The 19,474-nt window shown below is 46.8% G+C and overlaps 2 protein-coding genes across 4 annotated transcripts; both read right to left on the minus strand.

Moving 5' to 3' along the window:
• Nucleotides 1-54: 54 nt before the first annotated feature.
• On the minus strand, nt 55-3,198 carry asb3 (ankyrin repeat and SOCS box containing 3). The gene is made up of 10 exons (XM_085903819.1): nt 2,667-3,198; nt 2,232-2,402; nt 2,058-2,170; nt 1,785-1,917; nt 1,534-1,711; nt 1,138-1,344; nt 953-1,060; nt 682-855; nt 472-605; nt 55-387 (listed from the first exon to the last, which is right to left on the minus strand). The coding sequence occupies exons 1-10, from the start codon at nt 2,869-2,871 to the stop codon at nt 251-253; spliced, it is 1,560 nt and encodes a 519-aa protein (XP_085759945.1). The 5' UTR covers nt 2,872-3,198; the 3' UTR covers nt 55-250.
• Nucleotides 3,199-3,348: 150 nt separating this feature from the next.
• On the minus strand, nt 3,349-19,309 carry LOC147039448 (calcium-activated potassium channel subunit alpha-1a-like). 3 transcript variants are annotated; one of them, XM_085903415.1, is made up of 28 exons: nt 18,979-19,309; nt 17,502-17,651; nt 15,255-15,316; nt 13,728-13,821; nt 13,337-13,448; nt 11,769-11,844; nt 11,578-11,653; nt 11,092-11,262; nt 9,951-10,042; nt 7,722-7,832; nt 7,535-7,640; nt 7,381-7,463; nt 7,230-7,299; nt 6,952-7,107; nt 6,771-6,880; nt 6,622-6,690; nt 6,469-6,555; nt 6,322-6,398; nt 5,998-6,030; nt 5,741-5,825; nt 5,510-5,633; nt 5,201-5,425; nt 4,812-5,004; nt 4,562-4,675; nt 4,199-4,329; nt 3,924-4,118; nt 3,739-3,857; nt 3,349-3,665 (listed from the first exon to the last, which is right to left on the minus strand). In XM_085903415.1, exons 1-28 carry the CDS (start codon nt 19,207-19,209, stop codon nt 3,422-3,424), a joined length of 3,396 nt encoding a protein of 1,131 aa, XP_085759541.1. In that variant the 5' UTR covers nt 19,210-19,309; the 3' UTR covers nt 3,349-3,421. The 3 variants fall into 3 exon arrangements, with proteins under 3 accessions (XP_085759541.1, XP_085759540.1, XP_085759542.1); XM_085903414.1 differs by having other exon boundaries at nt 5,201-5,633; XM_085903416.1 differs by lacking the exon at nt 9,951-10,042 and adding an exon at nt 10,139-10,230 and having other exon boundaries at nt 5,201-5,633.
• Nucleotides 19,310-19,474: the final 165 nt, after the last annotated feature.

The raw sequence follows: 19,474 nt of genomic DNA on the forward strand, positions 1-19,474 counted from the left end.
TGAACTGGTTGACACTCAAAACTATTTGAATTTTCTAGAACTGACAGACACTCACACAATGCAACAGTTTTAATTTAGGAAGGGTAACAAAAATATAGAAACGACATGCAATTCCTAATCTGAATGTATGAACACATGCAGGAAATTCCAAACCCATCACCATTTCAAACAAAGCAACTTTTGTCAATTATATCTCCCCGCTGGAGAGGAAACTTGCGGAATGCCTACTGAAAACATTGGAAGGAACGAATTAGGTGAACTGCAGGAAGCGCTGGATGCTCGGGGGCACGGGAAGCTCGCCGACCGCGTCCGTCCTCATCACCTCCTCCGGTCCCATCAAGGTCCTGATGCGCAGCCGGCACAGGTGCGACAGGTCGGGGACCGAGTCTACACGGAGGACAAGGCGAGGCGGCGGGGAAAATGTTACTGTCGTCAAAAAGTCAAAATGAAGCCATTTCCTAGTGTTGCTACCAAATTGCGGGAGCGGGTGCCACGTCTCCTGCGCCCGTCTTCGCCACAGGATGCTTTTCAAAGCGGGCGACATCGTCGACCAGTTGACAAACTGCAGCAGGAAGTTGAGCAGCTCGCTGTCGACCTTCTTGAGCCTGGAAACGCAAAGAAGGAAAAGGTAGCACGTTGCCAGCGCGGAGGCGAGGCGAGCGGCGGACGCGGGAGTCGCACACGATGGAGCGCAGCAGCGAGTCCGGGTCCAGCCCGGCTCGGAGTAGCGGCGGCAGCCAGTCGACCGCATACTCCAAGAGCTTCAGCGCCGTTCTTAACATGTCGTTGAACTCGGGCCGCCTCAGCGCCACCTTGCTGGAATCGCCGCGGGGGTGTCGCGGGGGGTATAGCCACCTGCAAGTCAGTTTCCACATATGTGGCAGCGGCTCGTCGAATTCCAAACGTGTATTTTGGAGGCGGAAATAGAGGCGCTGGGGCGAATGCTGCTCACCTGTGTTCCAGGACCAGCTTGAGCAGGCTGGACTTTGGGCCTAGCACCGACTTCCACTCCCACTTGTGCAGCGCCGCCCCCGCCGCCAGCAACATCCCAGATATGTCACTGCGAGCGAGCACGTATGGCACGTCAGAGATGCGTGTTGTATTGCAGCGTCAGAAAGCGGGCGAGCTGTGACCTGCCTGTATTCGCTGTGGAAGGCGAAGCTGAGCGGCGAATGAGGGCCCCTCGAGTCCAGGCGGCTCTGGGCATCCGGGCTGAAGCCTTGGTCCAGAAGCAGTGCCACACAGGCCGCTTGGCCATCCCGAATGGCCGGGTAGAGCGGGCTCACTAAGCCCTCGCCGCGGTCGCACTGGCGACTCGTGACGGGCAGAAGCCGGCGCAGGATTCTGCGGGCGGAGGCCGTCGGTTAGCAAAAGCAGAACGGGAACTTCCACTGTGTCGTCTACGACGTCGCAGCTTCGGATGCAGCTGCGGCCACGACTGTCAGCCCGGGGAGAACCGCGTCTCACCAAAAACGTCACAGCAAGTTATTTCCACCAGGGCGAGCCCCGTTTGCCGGAGGAGCGAGCGGCTACCCGAGGTGGCCGAACTGTGCGGCGGCGTGGATGGGCAGCTGGGGCCAGTCGTAGCCGCAGTTCAAGTTGGCGTTGGCGTTGTGCTCCAGCAGCAGCTCCACACAAGACTCGTGACCCTGCTGGGAAGCCAGCATCAGCGGTGAGGCCATGTCCGACGCCTGTGCGTTCACGTCGGCACCTGGACGGGGGGACATTACCAAAGAGTCCACTTTTCTGGATACGGCCCTTGGCCGAGACGACCCTGTGCTTACCTGCGTGGATCAGGATCTCTAGACATTGTTGCCGACCGTGCTTCGCCGCCAGGAAGAGGGGCGTCATATTGTAGTCGTCACGCACCTCCAGCTCGGCCGACTGCACTAGCATCCGCACGATGTCCACGTGATCCTACAAGAACGGGGCGAAGATTGAATCATGTTCATAGAGGAGGTCGAAAAGGTCCTTATGTGCTCAACCTTTCCTGGGATGAACCAAACAGATATAAGACAAACAGCCGGTGTGTGTGTGTGCGTGTGGACGCTCCTGACCCGATAGACGGCGAGATGAAGGCACGTCCAGCAGGTGGCCGTGTGCGATCTGTTCAATTCCGCCCCCTTGTCCATCAGCAAGCGCACCACCTCTATGTGGCCGTTGTCCACCGCTGCCGGAGTGCACTTGTTATCTAGCTGCTGGGATTCACACGCACACACACAGAGTTCTACCTGCATAAAGCGGACATGAGAGGTCGTTGGTGAGCTGGTCCATTTTGGCTTTGGATTTGAGGAGGCGCCGTACGGCCCCCACGTGGCCCTCTCTTGCCGCCAGAAAGCAGGCCGTCTCTCCCTCGTGGGTGGTGGAGTTGACGTACGTGTGGAATTCCGACAGCGAGACGCCTGCACATGGGGAAAAGTCTATTCGGGTGGATGTGGAGGAAAGAGCTTCTCCTATTGTGTGCTGCTGATGCAAAATAGACTGCTGCCCCTGGACCTGAAGAGGCTGCACACCTAAGCAGCGCCGTGGATAACTATTAGGGGTGCTTGGCCTCATCAAACTCGCCTGGCTTTGGAAAGGAGAAGAGATGCTTGTAGCCTCTTTCAAAGGTCTGTCCCAGAATAGTGGTTTTCGTGTAACTCGGAGAAGGCTGCGGGTGCGCTTACCGGTCCTGGCGGCCGAGAGAATATCCTTGAGGCAGCCCATCATGCCGGCGTGGGCCGCCTCGTGTAGGGGCATCCAACCCCGGTTGTCGGTACAGGACACACTGCGTCCCTCGCGAAGCAGCCGCCTTAGGCGCCTCCTGTCCCCGAGGCGAGCGGCGACAGCCACGCTGGACATGGTGTCCACATAGCAAGCGCTGAAATCCATCCCTGAGACGACGCTAGAGCGGCGGCGACATGTTGTACGTGTTGGATGCGAAGAAACTCAAGTTGTCGAAGCGACTTGAGCAAAGCGGGAAACACTTGGAGCAGCGGAACGAAGACCTCAGTCTGGGGTGTTTTGGTCCATCTCAAACTCAAATCACTTTGTATTCTTGTCACTTTGACCTCTATTGACGCAGCAGCGATTCCCAAAAGGACATTGACGACCTAATGCGCGAAAACTGCGTCTGAACGCCAATTCTAGATATCGCGACGCGATAAGCGTAAGACCACCAGTGGCGCGTTCCAAAACAGTCGCAGTTATATGACGTCATCAAAACAACCGGAAGTGTGGTGTTCCCCTATGTATTCTATTTCCGTTGTAAAAATAAACAACAAAAATCAAACTATTGAGAACTTTCTTTTGGTAGGGTGCGACAGCCTGCTGATTTTGTTTTGTTTTTATTTTGAAAAATGACCGTATTCTCAAATGCTATGCTAACAAGTTATTCAAGCTTTATAAAAAACCAAAACAACAAAAACCAGTGGGTTTGCATTTATTGTTGTACCATGAGATGCTGAAGTGTCGTTACGTATTTGAGCTTGTCCCGTGGGTCCCTGTTTTTGTTGCGGTTAGCTCGGTTGACGGTGCCGATGGAGTGGACGGAGGAGCTTTTCTTGTTGGACGAGTGCGAGAGGCTGCTCCGCGACTGGCCGGCGTTATGGTCGAACTGCATGAGGCAGAAGATGAGGTCTGAGGGCACCAGCTCGAAGGCGTAGGGCGGATTGGTAATGACGTATCTAAGAAGGACATTGAGGACGCCGACTGAAACAAACTCTGTGACACCAATCGCCATTAGGACACAAGACTCACCGCTTGGTGCACTGGCTTTGAGCGTTAAGATGTCCGTCACGTAGCCGATAGATGCCAAAGCAGAGCATGTTGTATGTTTTCAGGGCTTTGCAAAACAGGTCGCCGTAACAACCGCCATCCTACAGAAAAATGAAACCTTTTTCACCAAACTACCACAGCAAAAAGGTCAACAGTTACGGCCTCACCCCGAGGTCGGCGAAGGGCCCGTCGTACAAGGCCAGCTGGGCTACGCGACAGCGGTCCCTATTGGCCAGCGTCTGCGGCGTGCTGTAGCCGCCCCGCAGGGCGTTTTCCTCCGCTAGCAGTCCTTCCAGCTCCGGGGTGGCGCCGCCCGTCACCAGCGTGCGGATCAGCGTCAGGATGTTGTCGTTAAAGTACGTCTAAAGGAGGAGCGCCGTACACGTACTTTGTTTTTACCTGCGATTATCAATCTTTTTTTTAGGTGGAGTGCTCTACTTACAGCGCTCATTAAGGAGTCCAGCACACTGACTGCGAAGGCGGTGCCGCAGGCAAACGGCTGGGTCAGGTAGAGCTCCGTGTCGGGGTCGTCGTCGTCGTCCTGGTCCAGGAACTGAACGTTGGAATCGTTAACTACAAACACCACGCCAAAAAAAACAACAACAACATACTGACATGCTTTAAGATATCACAATGAGATCAACCATATCAATGTGACATTTGAACAGCAAGCAGGATAGGTTAGATGTGAAGAGGCTTTGTGTTTAGAATTTTCCAGCCAAAGAAACAACTCCCAGCGGAATGCTGCAAAACGTGGGCCCAAAGGCAAAAAGAAACGCTGAGACCAGACCCACGTCAGGCCTACCCAGTTCAGTTATGATGGGAATGTTGGCCCCCGTCGTCACCGAGGTGTGACGCACGCGTCCGTGGACCGGGCTGTTCTCGGGAGACGACCGTTCCATACCCGGTGGCGTGAAGCCTGCGAGTGGCAAAAACACAGATGCAGAATTTCAATATCTTTTACAATTTCAATCAATCAAGCTGTCCCACAGTCTTTCTTGTTTCACTTTGGCGTGCAATTTCCACCTATGCATCTGGGTGGCTACCTCGCTCACCTTGGGAGTTGGCCTGCAAGACGCCGATGCTGTCGTCAAAGATCATGGATTTGATGTTGAGCGAGGCCAAGATGCACTCTTTGTCCTGCAGCGAGGCGTCGTCGATATTGTTCTGATTGGCTGACAATACGACACACATGTCACACAGGTTGATGTTGACGGCCCTGAGGTCGGCTCGACTCAGCGGCGTGCCCTTATCCGGAGGGAAAGGGGTGGGAGGTGGGAGAATGGCAATGTTGTTAGGCCATCTACATCTTTATGACTTCTGTGCATTGAAATGATGTCGTCTGATACTAAACTAAATAGAATTAAAAAAAAGAGAGACTTCTATTCCATAGGAACCGAATTGAGGTGCAATACAAGTGGCACAATGAATGAAGGTGACTGACGGGCAGGATGGAGACTTTGGGGAAATTGTGCAGCGTCTCCCACTCGCGCTTGAGGTACTCCAGCGAGCCCACAAAGACGATGTGCTTGAGCTCGTGGTAGTGGAAGTTGCTGGCCCTCAGCGGCATCACAAAGTTGCGCAAGCCAATCACCGCCGACTTGATGTCGCCGAAGATGCACACCACCACGTGACCGCTCAGCACAGTCATGGCCGCCTCGCTTCGAGTCTGAAGCAAGATGAACACTGAAAATGACTTTGGTTCGCTATCCGAGGTCCTGAAGTGGAGTGTGGGTACTTGTGCCACTCTCACCAGGACGACCTTCTCGATGTCCTTGGATGGGCACCAGTGAAACATCCCCGTGGAGTCGTACTTCTTCACATTCTCATCCATACTTTCCATCTGCTCGCTGACGGAGATGAGGAGAGGGTCGTGTCTGAGGGAACAAGTGTTGAAAGGTGATTTCCTGCCATGGCAGCCTTTCATCTGGATTGTTGACCGTGGACTTGAAGGGCAATACAATAAAACGGAGGTCCGTCCTACCGTAGGATCTTTGGCGAGGAGTTGGGGGAATTCCTCATGCCTCCGTTACGCTGCTTTTTTTTGGATGACTGTTGGTCATCTTCAACTGCAACGACATCATCCGGCTCGCATAGTCACATCACAGTCGGACAAAATAGTCTCCACGCTTTTTTATAAAACATCCCTTCACTAAATTCATACATAATGGAGTTCCATCGTGCATGACAAAGAAAAACTTGAAAACGTTGAATGACGCGAGGAGAGGAAGGCGCACTTACTTGATTTGATGTATCCGTTGTAGGTGTTCTTAGCTGGGAAGGAAAAGAAAAACCGATAGAGGGGTGAGAACGAATAGGAACTTGTCTATTATATATTAATATGTATATATATGACTCAAAATTGAAAAGAGAGCGATGCTTTCATCATCGTTCAGGCTGTTTAGTTTGGGTGTAGCGACCTCTGCTGGTGATTTGATGTACTGCCACCAACTCAAACGGGCAGTGTTTGCAAGTTAGCAGTAATAAAATGTCAGCTTTTGTTTGGTATCCTTGGCCTAAGTGGACAAAAGTAATGGGACAGCTACCCGCGATTCCACAACTTACATTTTTTGCATCCGCATTTCTTTATGCGCTTGGGATCCGTGACGTCATCGTGGCACGCTTTGCAGTAGAACAACGCCCTGGTGGACGTGAGGTGAAACAAACGATAAAGGAGTGTAGCAGCAAATATGAATCCCTTGTCAGCGTTACCTCTTGACTTCTTTGGCGTCGCTGGCAATGAAGAAGCCCAACGTCCCCTCCTGCATCTTCACATGGTTGCCAGGGTTGATGAGCGTGCTGATGGACAAGGGCCAAGCGACATCATTACGGATTGAAAATCTTGACAATCGATGAATAGGTTACCTGCTCTCCCGCTGATCAGACTTGTACTCGATGGCTATCAACAGCAGCTTCAGCTTCACGTAGCACAGTCTGAAAAGAAAGAAATCATTTTCAGAAGAAGAACATAAACGAAGCAGCTCGGCGTTGCAGCATCATCACCGAGTACTCACTCGCAGATAACGGGAAAGGACAAGCCCACAAAGGCACTCGACAGGTACTCGGTGTACATTTCGTTGGCGACGCCCTCCAAGTAATACTTCTGCCACGTGTCCTCCTCGATCTACGCCATGGTCAAAACAAAAGGTAAAAAGCGCTTTGGCCAGGTTGAGCGCCACTGTGCTTCTCGAGTACCTTGATGAAGGACCTCATGGAGAAGAGGTTGGCCAGCATGGTGGACAGGCCCTGAGCCAGGCAGCTCTGAGCGATGAAGCCCAGCTTGAGCTCGGCCAGGCAAATGGCGTCGTCGCCCTCCTTCCAGTTCCAGCTGGGGATGTTCAACAGATGCGCCTGAAAATGTCCATGTAACTGTCATCCTTATCATCCGAATAACACGGACCAGAAATCTATCTATGTCCACTCGACATCTTTGAAAATGGCGGCCTGCGCTCAATGATCGTAAAATTGCCTACCTTGTTGTGATACTGCAACATCTGAGTAATGATGCGGATCTTTGGGTGGTAGTTCTTGATGGAAATGACCCTATCGTGACATAAAAACATCAGGACTTTCGATTATTTTCCGGGAAATCGGCTGTATGACGTGACTGACCATGTGGCTCACCTCATAATGTTGGAGGCGTCCTCGGCATCTGGATCGGCGCAGTATTTATTAGCTAAGATCAAACAGGCGTCGGCTGATTCGATCTGTGGGTCAAAAAAAAAAAGATTTGTGTCTAAATTGGGTGGTGAAAATGGACTGGGATGAGCGACTTTACTTTGACTCTGGCCAAATCGTGAGGGTTGAGAACGGAGCCCTGGTAGAACTCCACCTGGGTGAAGTGACGTTTGAACAAGGCTTCCAGCTCAAGATTAGGGGAAATACTGAAAAACATCACAAAAAAAAATTAGTGTCACTTTCAAAATACACTGCAACACAAGTTGATTTTTTTGTTTGTTACTCACTTATGGAGAAAAACAATTTCTACATTGACATCATCCCTGTCCTTGTGTAGGAAGTCTTTGAGGAAGTTGGAGACGCTCTCCAACGTGATGTGGCCGCACACCACGATGTGCCTGACGGGAAGACCGTAGACGTTTTAGTCATCTTACCAGCGGGGCGAACGGAGACAAGAGCGCCGTGCGACAGACAGACATGAGAAGCGATCAGCGTTCAGGTGATTGGGTCAGGCCTTGAAAGGGGGAAGGACGAACGAGCACTGAATGGGATGGAGAAAGCCAGCGGGCCAGCCAGCCGTGAGCGAGCGTTGGTGGATTAGGAGAGGGGGGGGGGGGATCAGAGTTGATTTAAAAGGAGATTATAACATCCACACATTTTCCATTTTCATTTGTCCAACAAAGACAATTTAAAGATAATACGGGCTTAGATCTTTACATGCTGCTCTAAATTGGAGAAAATGGCTTTAAAAAAAAAAAAAAAAAAAAAGCGCTTCAACAGATGACCTAAAAAATAATGGCGCACCATTCTGGTCATTTTCTTCTTCTTCACTACTGTTTAAGGACAGATTTGATCTCTTTAAATTTGTAAATATGTCCAAAACATTAGTTTTAACATTCATATTATATTAAATATCTTTTATTTTGAAAATGTGTTAAAAATATTGCCATCAATGCATGTATGAAAAACAAACAAAAAATTAATAAATGACATGATGCGCTGTTAGTTGTTGACAACATGTCAATTCTATCACTTTGTAATGTTAGCATGGCTAAGCAAAAAAATAAAAATGGCAGCAAAAGCAAGCGGGGGAGATAGCAACGTAATCCAATTCAATCCAAGGGTCCACATTAAACAAAATTGAAGCAGTTTAATGTCAAGATTCAATGCGGGGGATGAAATTATATCATACATACCCTTTCTTTCATGTTTTCCACATCCTTTGGCCCAATATACATCCAATGATTATCTTTCTCATCATTTATGAGAAACACCTTTAAGGGAAACACGCTACAGCGCTAATAAATTGCCACGCTTCCAATAACTCAATAGCCCATAAAGCCATATTTTTCATTCGAGGCAACACTTTGGAAAAGGTGTTTACTTCTTGCCAAGGGCCGTACGGATCAGTAGACTAGTTGTTCTCAAACTTCTGAAATTAAGCACTACAAAGTATATTTAACATTATTAGAAACTAGGGTAACACACACAAAAAAAAAAAAAAAGATTAAGCACAGAACAGTAGTCTCATTTCATCTGGCTACCTCGGCAAGAAAACAAAGGAAACACATTTTGTCAAAATGTCACCGCCGTATGTAGCTATGTCCTGAGGGTGTAGGTCAGACTGAAGAAAAAGGCCAAGAATGTTCCAGAAGCAAAGCGCCGAAAAAAAAAAAAAAAAGAAGACAAACAAGAAAGCACAGCCAAAGCCAATTAAAATCGTTTTTTTTCCCCAGCGCTGGATGGAAAAAAAACTCCAGCAAGCTACGACACATTAAATGAACGATAAATACACGATATATTTTGGGAAACATTTGTCTACACTGAGTTATTTGATGTGTTTACATTTTTATGCGTATCATACGATTATTTGATCGACTTTTAAGAGATGTACCGCAAATGGAGCGGAATGATTGAATGATACACAATGAGGGAGTGAACGCAAACACAAACAAATATACAAAACTGACAGGCAGAGTTTTTTTCAGACATGGTACAATAACTATGGAGTGTCACAAAACAAGTATAGCGCAAACTATCCACATAAAAATGGAGTCAATATACGACAAATATGTTAGAATTCTACAAGTCCAAATATTAGGAGAAATGTGAGGGCAAGGGAAATTACTATAAGTCAAATTTTGAGACTAGTCAACCCGTTGATGAGTCAACGTGCCGACTAGTCAGTTCCACTTTGCTTTTAAAAAGGAACAACACAGAAACAATTTCTAGCGAGCAGACGCGAAGAAGAAGCAACGGCAAGACAAGAAGCAGACAAAAGGAAGGAAGGAAGGAAGGAAGGAAGGAAGGAAGGAAGGAAGGAAGGAAGGAAGGAAGGAAGGAAGGAAGGAAGGAAGGAAGGAAGGAAGGAAGGAAGGAAGGAAGGAAGCATGGCCCAGGTCTTCAGTCACAGTGTGACTTGAACGCCGAGATGTTTACATCTCATATTTCTCACCAGGAGAAAACAAAAGAAAAAGTCACACAAAAACCACACCGAAGAACATGGTTGGACTTACTTTCTGCCTCTGGTCGAGTTATAACTCCCTCCGTATTTCTTCCGATTAAGGATGAGAGCGGCAATTTCTGGCACGTAGCGGGCAAACATGGCCTACATGCGTGGAAAAGAAAAAGCGACACACACAAAAAAAAGGGGGGGGGGGCATGCAGGAGAAGCCTCAGCTGCGGCCTCCCGGAAAATACTTACTTTCTGCCATTAACGGCACAATAGGAACCACCGTATTTCTTGCGGTTGCCTATTAACTCTATGATTTCAGGCACGTAGCTCGCAAACATGGCCTAAGGAGGACACAGGAGACAGAAAAGGTCGAGCAGAGTGAAAAAAAAAAAAAAAAGGGCAGACTCACTAACTTAAAGATTTGGTCCCAGATTTGGCAGGTAAAGGAGATTTTTTTCAAGGCGAGGCATTGCACACTTAACAATGACTGCAAGTGTGTTGGGTCAATGTAGCTTGAAATATGATCCAGTTACATTGCCAAAGGAAAAACAACAAAAAATGAAAATGCTGCAGCGCTATCAAATGTTGTCAATTGATAATTTGATGAGCAGTCACGACGAGGTCCATACTTGAGGGCAAAAATGACCGCACATTGGTTGGAAAAGAAGAAGTGAATGCAGGGAATTTCACGTGGGATACTTTTAAACAACAAACTATGAAAGTGAAATCCTTAGTTGCCATGTTTAGGTCAACAAACACGCCAAACCATGGTTTTGGACAATGCCCTCTACGCAGGTCATCTGTCACGGAGTCTTTTTTTAAATGCTGCATTTATCAAATGGTGTCATTGCAAACCATTCCAGTTTGGGTGTTTGTTGTAGTTAAGATGGGGTTTACAAGGTTCAAAGCTCAGGAGGTCAGGAAGTGGAAAGGACGGCGAGCCACCTGAAACCGCAATGCTTGACCAATTCACAATAAATAGTCAGCTATAAGTGACTGACACGTGACAATTGTGGAAATGCTGAGATAAATAATAAAATCACAAGTCATAATTTTGTTCCCTTGCATTTGACCGGAAGTTTTGTCTCCAATGTTTCCGAAAAAGGGAAAAAAAAAAGAGGGCTTCTCTCAGCATTGGCACAATCCGATAACATCTCTCTTTTTTTTTTTTTTTTTTCAATGAAGGAGAGGATTTTCTTTACCAGACCACCAAGGATGAAGAAGACCATAAAGAGTCGGCCCAGGGTGGTTTTGGCATAAACGTCGCCGTAGCCCACCGTGGACATGGTGACCATCAGCAGGTACACGCATTCCCAGTATGAAAGCGCTTGAGAGTTCTGAAAGTTCTCCCAAGGATCCCCGGAATTCTCCACCTGGAATCATACGTGGAAAACGGACTGACAATGGGAACCCTAATAAAACGCCACAAGATGGCAGCAGAATACTTTTTGGTTTTATTAATTAAATGGAGATGAAAGTCTACACATCAGTTCAAAATAGTTGCTTAGGACACAGATCTTTTCAATCATGTGGATATCCAAGAATAAAAAAATAATAAATATATCTGAAGAGAAATACTCAAGTACAGGTGCCTGAAAAATGCTCAATAGTCTAAGTAGCGTAACAAAGTATTTGTACTTGGACTAGTGAATAAAAATCAAGCACTAGGTGGCAATGTGTGGACTTACCAAATGAATGAATCCGGCTGCCGTGAGCCATGTGCTGATAAAGATGGAACACAAGTTGACCAGCTTGATGGAGTTGCTGAGGCAAACAAAAAGAAAAGTTTCATTTATGGCATACAATCGCTTTTATATTAAACATGGAATCTTGTATTCTCATTAAGCAAACCAAACAAGATAAAAAGAATAATTCTTACCTCGTCTTGAGTATATTCAAAAACTGCAAAATTTCCGAGAACTGTATCAACCTCAAGGCCCTTAAGAACCTCAAGCCTGCGGGGCAGAAGCAAAAAAAAAACCAAATAAACAAAATAATTCCTTGCAGGTTAAAATTGAAAGAAAAATGACCTGAGAGTTAATCTCACATCAGCTTGAGCGGATTCATTTCCAAACTCAACAAGCACTCACGCTTACTTTCAACAACACCCGAGGAAAGCTACCACTGCCCTGTGCAACTTATTGAGTGAATGGTTGAGCCAGCAGGTGGGACGTGCCAAAATGGCCCAACTGGATACTTTGCGCACGTCTTACCCCAGTAGGAGACGGCGCGGAAGCAAGAAGCCAAGCGAGAGCCGCCGGTGTTCTCCCGCTCGTCTTTGTCGTGGCCGTTGCGGACCCGATATCCTTTCTGGAAAAGCTCGCCGGTGGATTTCTTGCGTCGCCTGGTGGCAGACACTGTTTGGATGCCGCCGTCGGGCCCCTTGTACACCAACATCTTGGTGGGAATCATTTGGGAACGTCTTTGAGTCCAAAACGAGAAACTTTGGTCCTCTGCACGAGCCCGCTAGTGTGCTTGTGGCCAGCTTAAAGCCGTGGCAATATTAGCGAGGCACAACGGCGTATAAGCTCCTTTCGGATTCATCCCGAGAAGTGGGAACAAGCGTGTCCATCAACCTGACCTCAAGGTCAGCCCTTAGAGCCCGCAACAAATGTCCTGTTCCCTTAAGCTTTGAAAAAGAACAGCTTGTTGTTTTTAAGCGGGAAAACGCCGACCACGTGACACCGTGCGTGTGTCGAACGCCAGGAGGAAATCTGCGGTACAGTATTTACATTTTTTTTTTTTTTTTTTTTTTGCTAATCCCGGAAATAATGCCAGCTGCTGTACAATAACAAAACCATTGCACTGTTGAAACATTTGCACAATTGTTAATTTTTGGCATTCATTTAGTTAGAACCAATAGTTATGCAGTTACTGAATTAATTTTAATGTATTGGATTTTTTTTCACATTTTAATATTGGATATTTGAAATAGAAATACTAGTACAAACTAATATGAGCTGTCAATACAGTATTGGAATCAAAACGATTAGAAATAAATGTCTTTCAATGTAATCTAATCAAGTGTCTGTTGTGTTGACACTACAGTGACAGTGGTTTACAATGCCCACTAGACGGCGCCACCCTTAAAATTACATCTGAGTTTTGGCAATATTCACAGCCCAGATGACATTACGCAACACATTTGTCACACTTTGTGTTTGCTTGTGTGTGCGCGTGCACTTGACTTTGTTCCTCGCCAAACGAAATAAACATTTAAAGCCATCTGCAATAATCCCCAATAGCCCCTCATTTCCTGTCGCCATCAAAGCCGGTTACGCCATTGTACTCGTTTGCCCGCCCACCTTCCAAAATCATGGCCCAATTCCACTCCAGTGCGATTTGCCTGCACAGGTAACGCACAACACCGTGCAAACACACACACACTCACACTAGGGTGCAAAAAAACTCGCCAGAGTCTGAGAAGCGGCGCGGCGAGGAAGTTACCGAGCCAGCTCCGGTTGAGGTAGACGGACACGAAGACGGGCGGCACCGTGAAGAAGTCCACCACCGAGTTGACCTCCAGCCAGAACCACAACTTGTCGCTGGCGGCGATGAACTGCCGATGACAACGTTTCATTTGGCGGGATTACTTTCATGCCATCCTCCTTTAATAATAAGCACAACTTGGATTTATTCTTATGGCGTCAGCACACCCAGGTAGGATTCAAATGGATGTGCATTTATTTAGGGATTCAGTTTCAAAGTTAAAATCATTTATGATACAAAAATAAGTATGATATGATTCTAGATTTGGTTTTGAAGTCATTCACAATGAAATGTGGGTTGGTTCATATAATAACTGAAGACATTGTGATGTGTTTGCGCTGTGACTCACTCGGAGGCCAAAGTACAAAAGGAAGAAGATGTTGAAGGCCATGTCGATCTGCAGCGTGACATCCTCGTAGAAGTTCTGACACGACTCGATGGGACTGCAGGATAAAAAAAAAAAAAAAAAAAAATGCACGTCAAGCCACCGTCGCGTCACAATGGAGATTTCGGATGCACATCATTCATCGTCTAAAGACGTCAGGGAAGAAGCGTGGCTTCGTCATCACCGGTGCAGTGGACGGCAACGTGACGCATGCACTCGCAAGCATTGCCTCGGCCGGCCTTGAGCCTTAAAAAGCTGCTAAATTTGATTTGGGGGTGTTGAAAGCAGCAGTTTAAGACTTAAAGTGCATGCAAAAAGTTGCGTCCGTCAAGCAGCCATAAGAAAGGTCAAGCAACCTCACCCTCAATAAACCCCTGGTATCTGGCACAAATAAAGAGAAATCATCCAAGCAGGGCACAAGTTAGTAAGGATGTTGCATTTATTTGATCATTGCCGAGGTTGAACTTTAGAAACACCTCACCTCAAAAAAGCCTTTGCTCAACTTCATACCATGCATTATTCGCCAGGGTGGGCCATCCATTTAAAAGACTAAGTTGATAAAACAGCTCAAATACTCTTTTTGCCCCCTTGGGAGAACATAATGAATACGTTATATAGTTGATTGACTTTATTCTGTAATTGTTTTCAAGTAGTAGACACAATGCTCCAAATATAGGCTCTGTGGAAAAAAATAATAATACACTGCACTGTGCCTTCTTTTGTACTGTCAGGAATAATTAATATTATATGAGCTCAAATAATGGCCTCCCCTTTATTGAGGCCATGTCACAACTAATCGCTTGGTGAGTTATCTAATTGGGGGAAAAAAGATCAACTGCACCTCAAATAGCCATTGCTCCAATTATTTTTTTTATGACGCATTAATACAAGGAACAAAATTGTAACGCATCCCAGACAGAAGAATTGAATGCTGCTCGATTTTCATTATCCGTCGGGGGTTACTGATCAACAATTGGATTACTTTCATCAAATTAATTTCAAACTCATTTGTTACATGGAAACTAAATTCTGACCAAAGTGACTGGGATGTCCCCGCCCATTAATATAAAACGAAAACGAGCAGCCCGGACGGACGGGGGGCAGCTGGACAACAGCGTGTCCGTCATCGAACGCAGCGCTAATGACGGGAAGGAAAGGCCGGATCGTGCCAAACCCAACTGCAAATTTGAACCCAGGGTAGTGAAAAATGAGTACTGGAACAAGGCCAGGGGTTGAAAGTTCACCACTCATCGGTTGAAAAGGTAACGAGAGCACGGCGTGAAAGCGGACACCGGCACGTTGACGTGATGGAGCCGCCCAGCGTTGATTCGTGTCGCGGCGACTTCCTGCTTTGGCTTCTTCCACTTCCCTTTGTCTAATGAGCGAATGTTTTCACCCACAACAGGAACTTTGGACTTTGGGTTGCAACAATTTCAAAGTGAGCAAACAAAGGCCAAAAGTTGTCTTGGTGCATCAAGAAGTCATACTCACTCTGAGGAATCAATGAAGTATATCATCAGAGCTCCGATGCTGAGGGCAAACACCAGCACCACCTGAAAGTTGAGAAAAGTTGATTGTTGTTGACGCAAGGTTACAAATGAAGGCTTGTTGACCGTATCTGTGTTCGATGAGTAAAATGTGTTTACACACTCCTCACTTGTGTGTAACTAAAACGGCAAAGTGACGGATGGCGGCATCGTCTTACAAGCAAGCCAGGAAGCAAGTGTGTCTTCTTCTCAGGCTCATTTTTGAAACTTGGAACCTTTTAATCAGCCTTCTCATTTAAAAGAAAGTTTTTCTTCTTTAATAAAACAACAAATCATATCTTATGACTCTTACAAACTTCAGCTACTCAATAGTCTGCTGCGCCCTGATTCGCTAATGCCTCGCACATCATAAGAACTTTTACTTATTGTTATAAGACAATTTCATAATGCCTCACTTCTCATCAGCATCCTCTCATTTCCTATCCTTTAAACGAAATACACCTTTGTTTTATTTCAATTTAATTTATAGTGACTCTGTCAATTACGAGAGAAAAAAAAACAATTTACATCAAATCATATTGTTGATATTATATTCACACACCATCAGTATTGCTACTATTGCACTCTATTTGTGTTCATAGCCAAGATGTAAACAATGAGTTGGGACTTTAGAGACTCATTAGAAGAAGGACACCCTGCGCACTGGGACTCGACACTGACGTCAAAAAAAGCACAGGAGACATTTTAAAAATGCCCCAGCAGCTCACAACATACAGCCACCATCATTTCGTAGCAAAAGTACAAAAACCTGTTGTGCTTGCTGCAGGAATTTTGCCAAATGACATTTTTGACAGCGTGAGGCCTGAGAAGAAGAATGCCCACTGAAATAATAAGTTGTCAACTCGACAAGCAAAGAACTTCCACTCTAAATACCATACAAAAGCAAAAGTCCATAACTAGCACCAAATAATAATGGCACTGAATGCATGATGTAATTATATAGGTTGCACAGTGGTGAAATATGATCGTGCGTGTGAGCGGGCCACTCCAGTGCCGCAAACGCCATCTCTGTTTTGATTTAAGCCTCCCTGGCAGCCGCCCAAACAGTGACAAGGCTCAAAGAGCTTAGCGTGACTGACGTTCGCTGACGAACACCCAAATATATGTTTGGGCCCTGAAGACAAGACAGTAGAGGATTCCCTCCACCGTCTGTCATTCAATCTCGCGGACTTCCTCGACACGATGGCCTCTGGTAATGTGAGACGGCGTGCGACTCGTTAGCTGTTTTTATTGGACAGTGGCTGAAAGGATGCAAAAAAAAAAAAAACAAGCAAAAATCTCCAGCGTGCGACCCAGGTCAAAAAAATAGAAACATTGTACTTTCCTAACCAGAAGAAACAATTGATTTGACACTCTCCCATACAGAAGACAAAGTACTTAGCTTAGACATTATGTCGATGGTGGATGACAACGTGTAATAAGTATAATAATAATAATAATTATAATAATAATGACAGACGGGATCCATCAAGGCACACGTGTCACCACCGACGCATTGTCTGAAAAGTCAACACGCTTTTATTTCAGGCTACCGTGAGCCCTGAGCTAACAAAATTTTATTGACTCAAACACGACTTACTGCTAATTAAAGGAGTAGACTGGCAAAATAGAAACAAGTCAAAAATACCACATTTAAGCCAACGAAAAGCTTTGAGCGGGATGCACCACCGTGCAAGTGTTGACGATTTGATTCTTTATCCTCTGCGGAGAATGGCTAATATGACAGCAATAAAATGAGTATAGCAGTATAAGAGTGTAAATGGGCGAGTGTGTGTGTGTGTGTGTGATAATGGGCTTTGGTGTGGCCCATTAAAGAGCTGAACACACACACACACACACACAGGTCTGCTAGTTAAGCCACCGTTGCCGTGGCGATGCTACTCGACTGCTGTACTTCCAGTTGGTAGCAGCTGCGATTGTTCACGTGCTACTGTTTTGGTCGGCAACACCACTTTGTGCTCATATTTGCTCAGGAAAGCCTTCTCTCTGAACCGAGGTAATTCCACTCGTTATCCGAGTGAGTCGACTACCCTCACTTGACCAGATGTGTTCTCTCCAAGGGGGATTATGGGATGCCAGCGTGTGACCTTAATACACTGTTTAAAGCTCCCCCCCCCCCCCCCCCACCGGGTCTTTGTCCGTCTCACCGAGACGGGCCGGGAGACCATCATCGCTACGGCCGAGTGCTCACCAGGACACGTCCTGTCAGTGTCTGAGCGGAGATCATCACTCCTGCCCAATCTTTCACCGATGTCATCCATCCCACCTCGCTGGCTGCCACCGCCTCGTCTTTGTCGGTACGTTTGAGGACGCCGTCAACCGGGGTCAGCCGGTGCGGTTCCTGAATGAAAGTGGGACAGAAAATTCAATTTATTTTTTTTTGGGATTGGGAGTAAAATGGGGGCTGGCTTGACTGAGTGGAGGCCAGCCTGAACGTCCCCTGCTTCATCATTTCTGTGCATAATCCTACAAAAAACAACAAAAAAAAGCAGTAAAACAAAAATAGCCAAGCGTTAATTATGTGCTAAAACCGTGCAGCTCTTTCCCGACACCTCACTAATCACATTCAATCGAGGCTGGCGCTCGAACATTCAATTAGTTGGCGAGGCCTTATGGTGCAGTCGAGGAAGGTCGAAAGTCGGATTTATCCCGCTCGGATTTGACCCGTTCCGAAAACATTAAATGTTGATTTACTCATTTATCACAACACAAGATGTGTCCGGCAAACCTTCTTCACAATTTCCTTGATTAAAGAAACTTTGTACCTTCAAAGCATCTCATTAAATTCACCAAATAACTTCATGGACATCCAATTATTTTCCTGAGGCTTTGATTTGATCTGAAAAGGTCGCAGGTAAGAAGAGGAGATATCAGAGAGTGGCATTTGCTGCTATTGTGATGGGAAAAAAAAAAGTGCATCTATTATTCAAAGTGTCAGAATAGAAATCAGATTGCTTCAAGGATGCAAGCGGCCGAGGCGCGCTTTCAAAGTCCGTCCAGACCACGTTGAGCAAAGCACAGCGGGCGGGCGGGTACTCATCTTGAAAGAATGGCTCACATTTAAAGACCTTCTTTTTACTTGTGCTTATTTGATGTATAATTTAGTGTACTTTTAACGATAAAAAAAAAACAAAACAGAAAGGCAAACTTTGAAAATTGGAACTGGCTCTCCTTGCCCACATGCATCACAACATCGAGGTGAGGACAGCAGTCGAGTTGGATGCTGTCAAAAAGTCAAAAGTGAGAGGGAAAAAAAAAAAGTGGAAAAAGATGCTGGTGCAATTGCAGTTCCGAAAAGTGCTAATGACATGATAGAGGTGGGCCAAGTGGAAGGAGGTGGGCGGGGCGAAGCGAGTGTTCCTCGTGCATGCAACTTCCAATTTACACACAAGACGCAGATTGACTATACGTCGAAGAAGCACGCACACAAACGCTCCTCGCTTGCTAGTTGCTTAGCAACAATAAAAAACAACAAAAGATTTACACGGCATGCGTGCAAAAGCCTGACAATGCATTTCCATTTTCAGAAAGATAAATAAAGACAAATGACGCTGGAGTGTTTGTTTTTGGGTGAACGCTTAGGCCTTTTTTTTTTTAGATGCTGTCAACAGTTGGCCCGGCCATGAGCACCAACAAGTGTTTTGGTGGGTCGACGGTGCACATCGTACCTTCTTGTCTCGGCAGTGGCAGCAGATGCTCCACAGATATTTGAAGGTCCGCCACAGCAGGATGATGAAGAGCCCCCCGAAGAAGGTGACCATGGATGAGGCGAGGAAAGCCCACCACATGCGCTGGCCGTTGCTATCGCACGGCACGTCAGGCGAGAAAGGGATGATGACGTTCATTTTGGCCATGTGTACCGATGGCTCCGAGCTCAGCCGCTCGCGGCTCTTCGCCATCTCGGGGCCGCCTCTTTCAAAGCAGTTTGGTTCGCCGTTGCTCGGGGGCCATTGTGGCGAGTCGGCGGCCGGGTTGCGGCGCCTGCCGAGCGGATGCAAAAGTTGGGCTGGCTGGACGTGGCTCGGTACTGTTGGGGACCAACTCGCTAGCAAATGGGAGGATCCAGCGTGCAGGCGACGCCGACGCGCCTCGCTTCGTCGTGCGTCATCCGGTGCGTAAACGTCTCGTTCGATCAGCCAAATGAAGGTGGAGGCGCTGAGAGTC

The sequence above is a fragment of the Syngnathus leptorhynchus genome, chromosome 22, assembly GCF_054491065.1.
Source record: "Syngnathus leptorhynchus isolate UIUO chromosome 22, UIUO_Slep, whole genome shotgun sequence".
NCBI lineage: Eukaryota > Metazoa > Chordata > Actinopteri > Syngnathiformes > Syngnathidae > Syngnathus > Syngnathus leptorhynchus.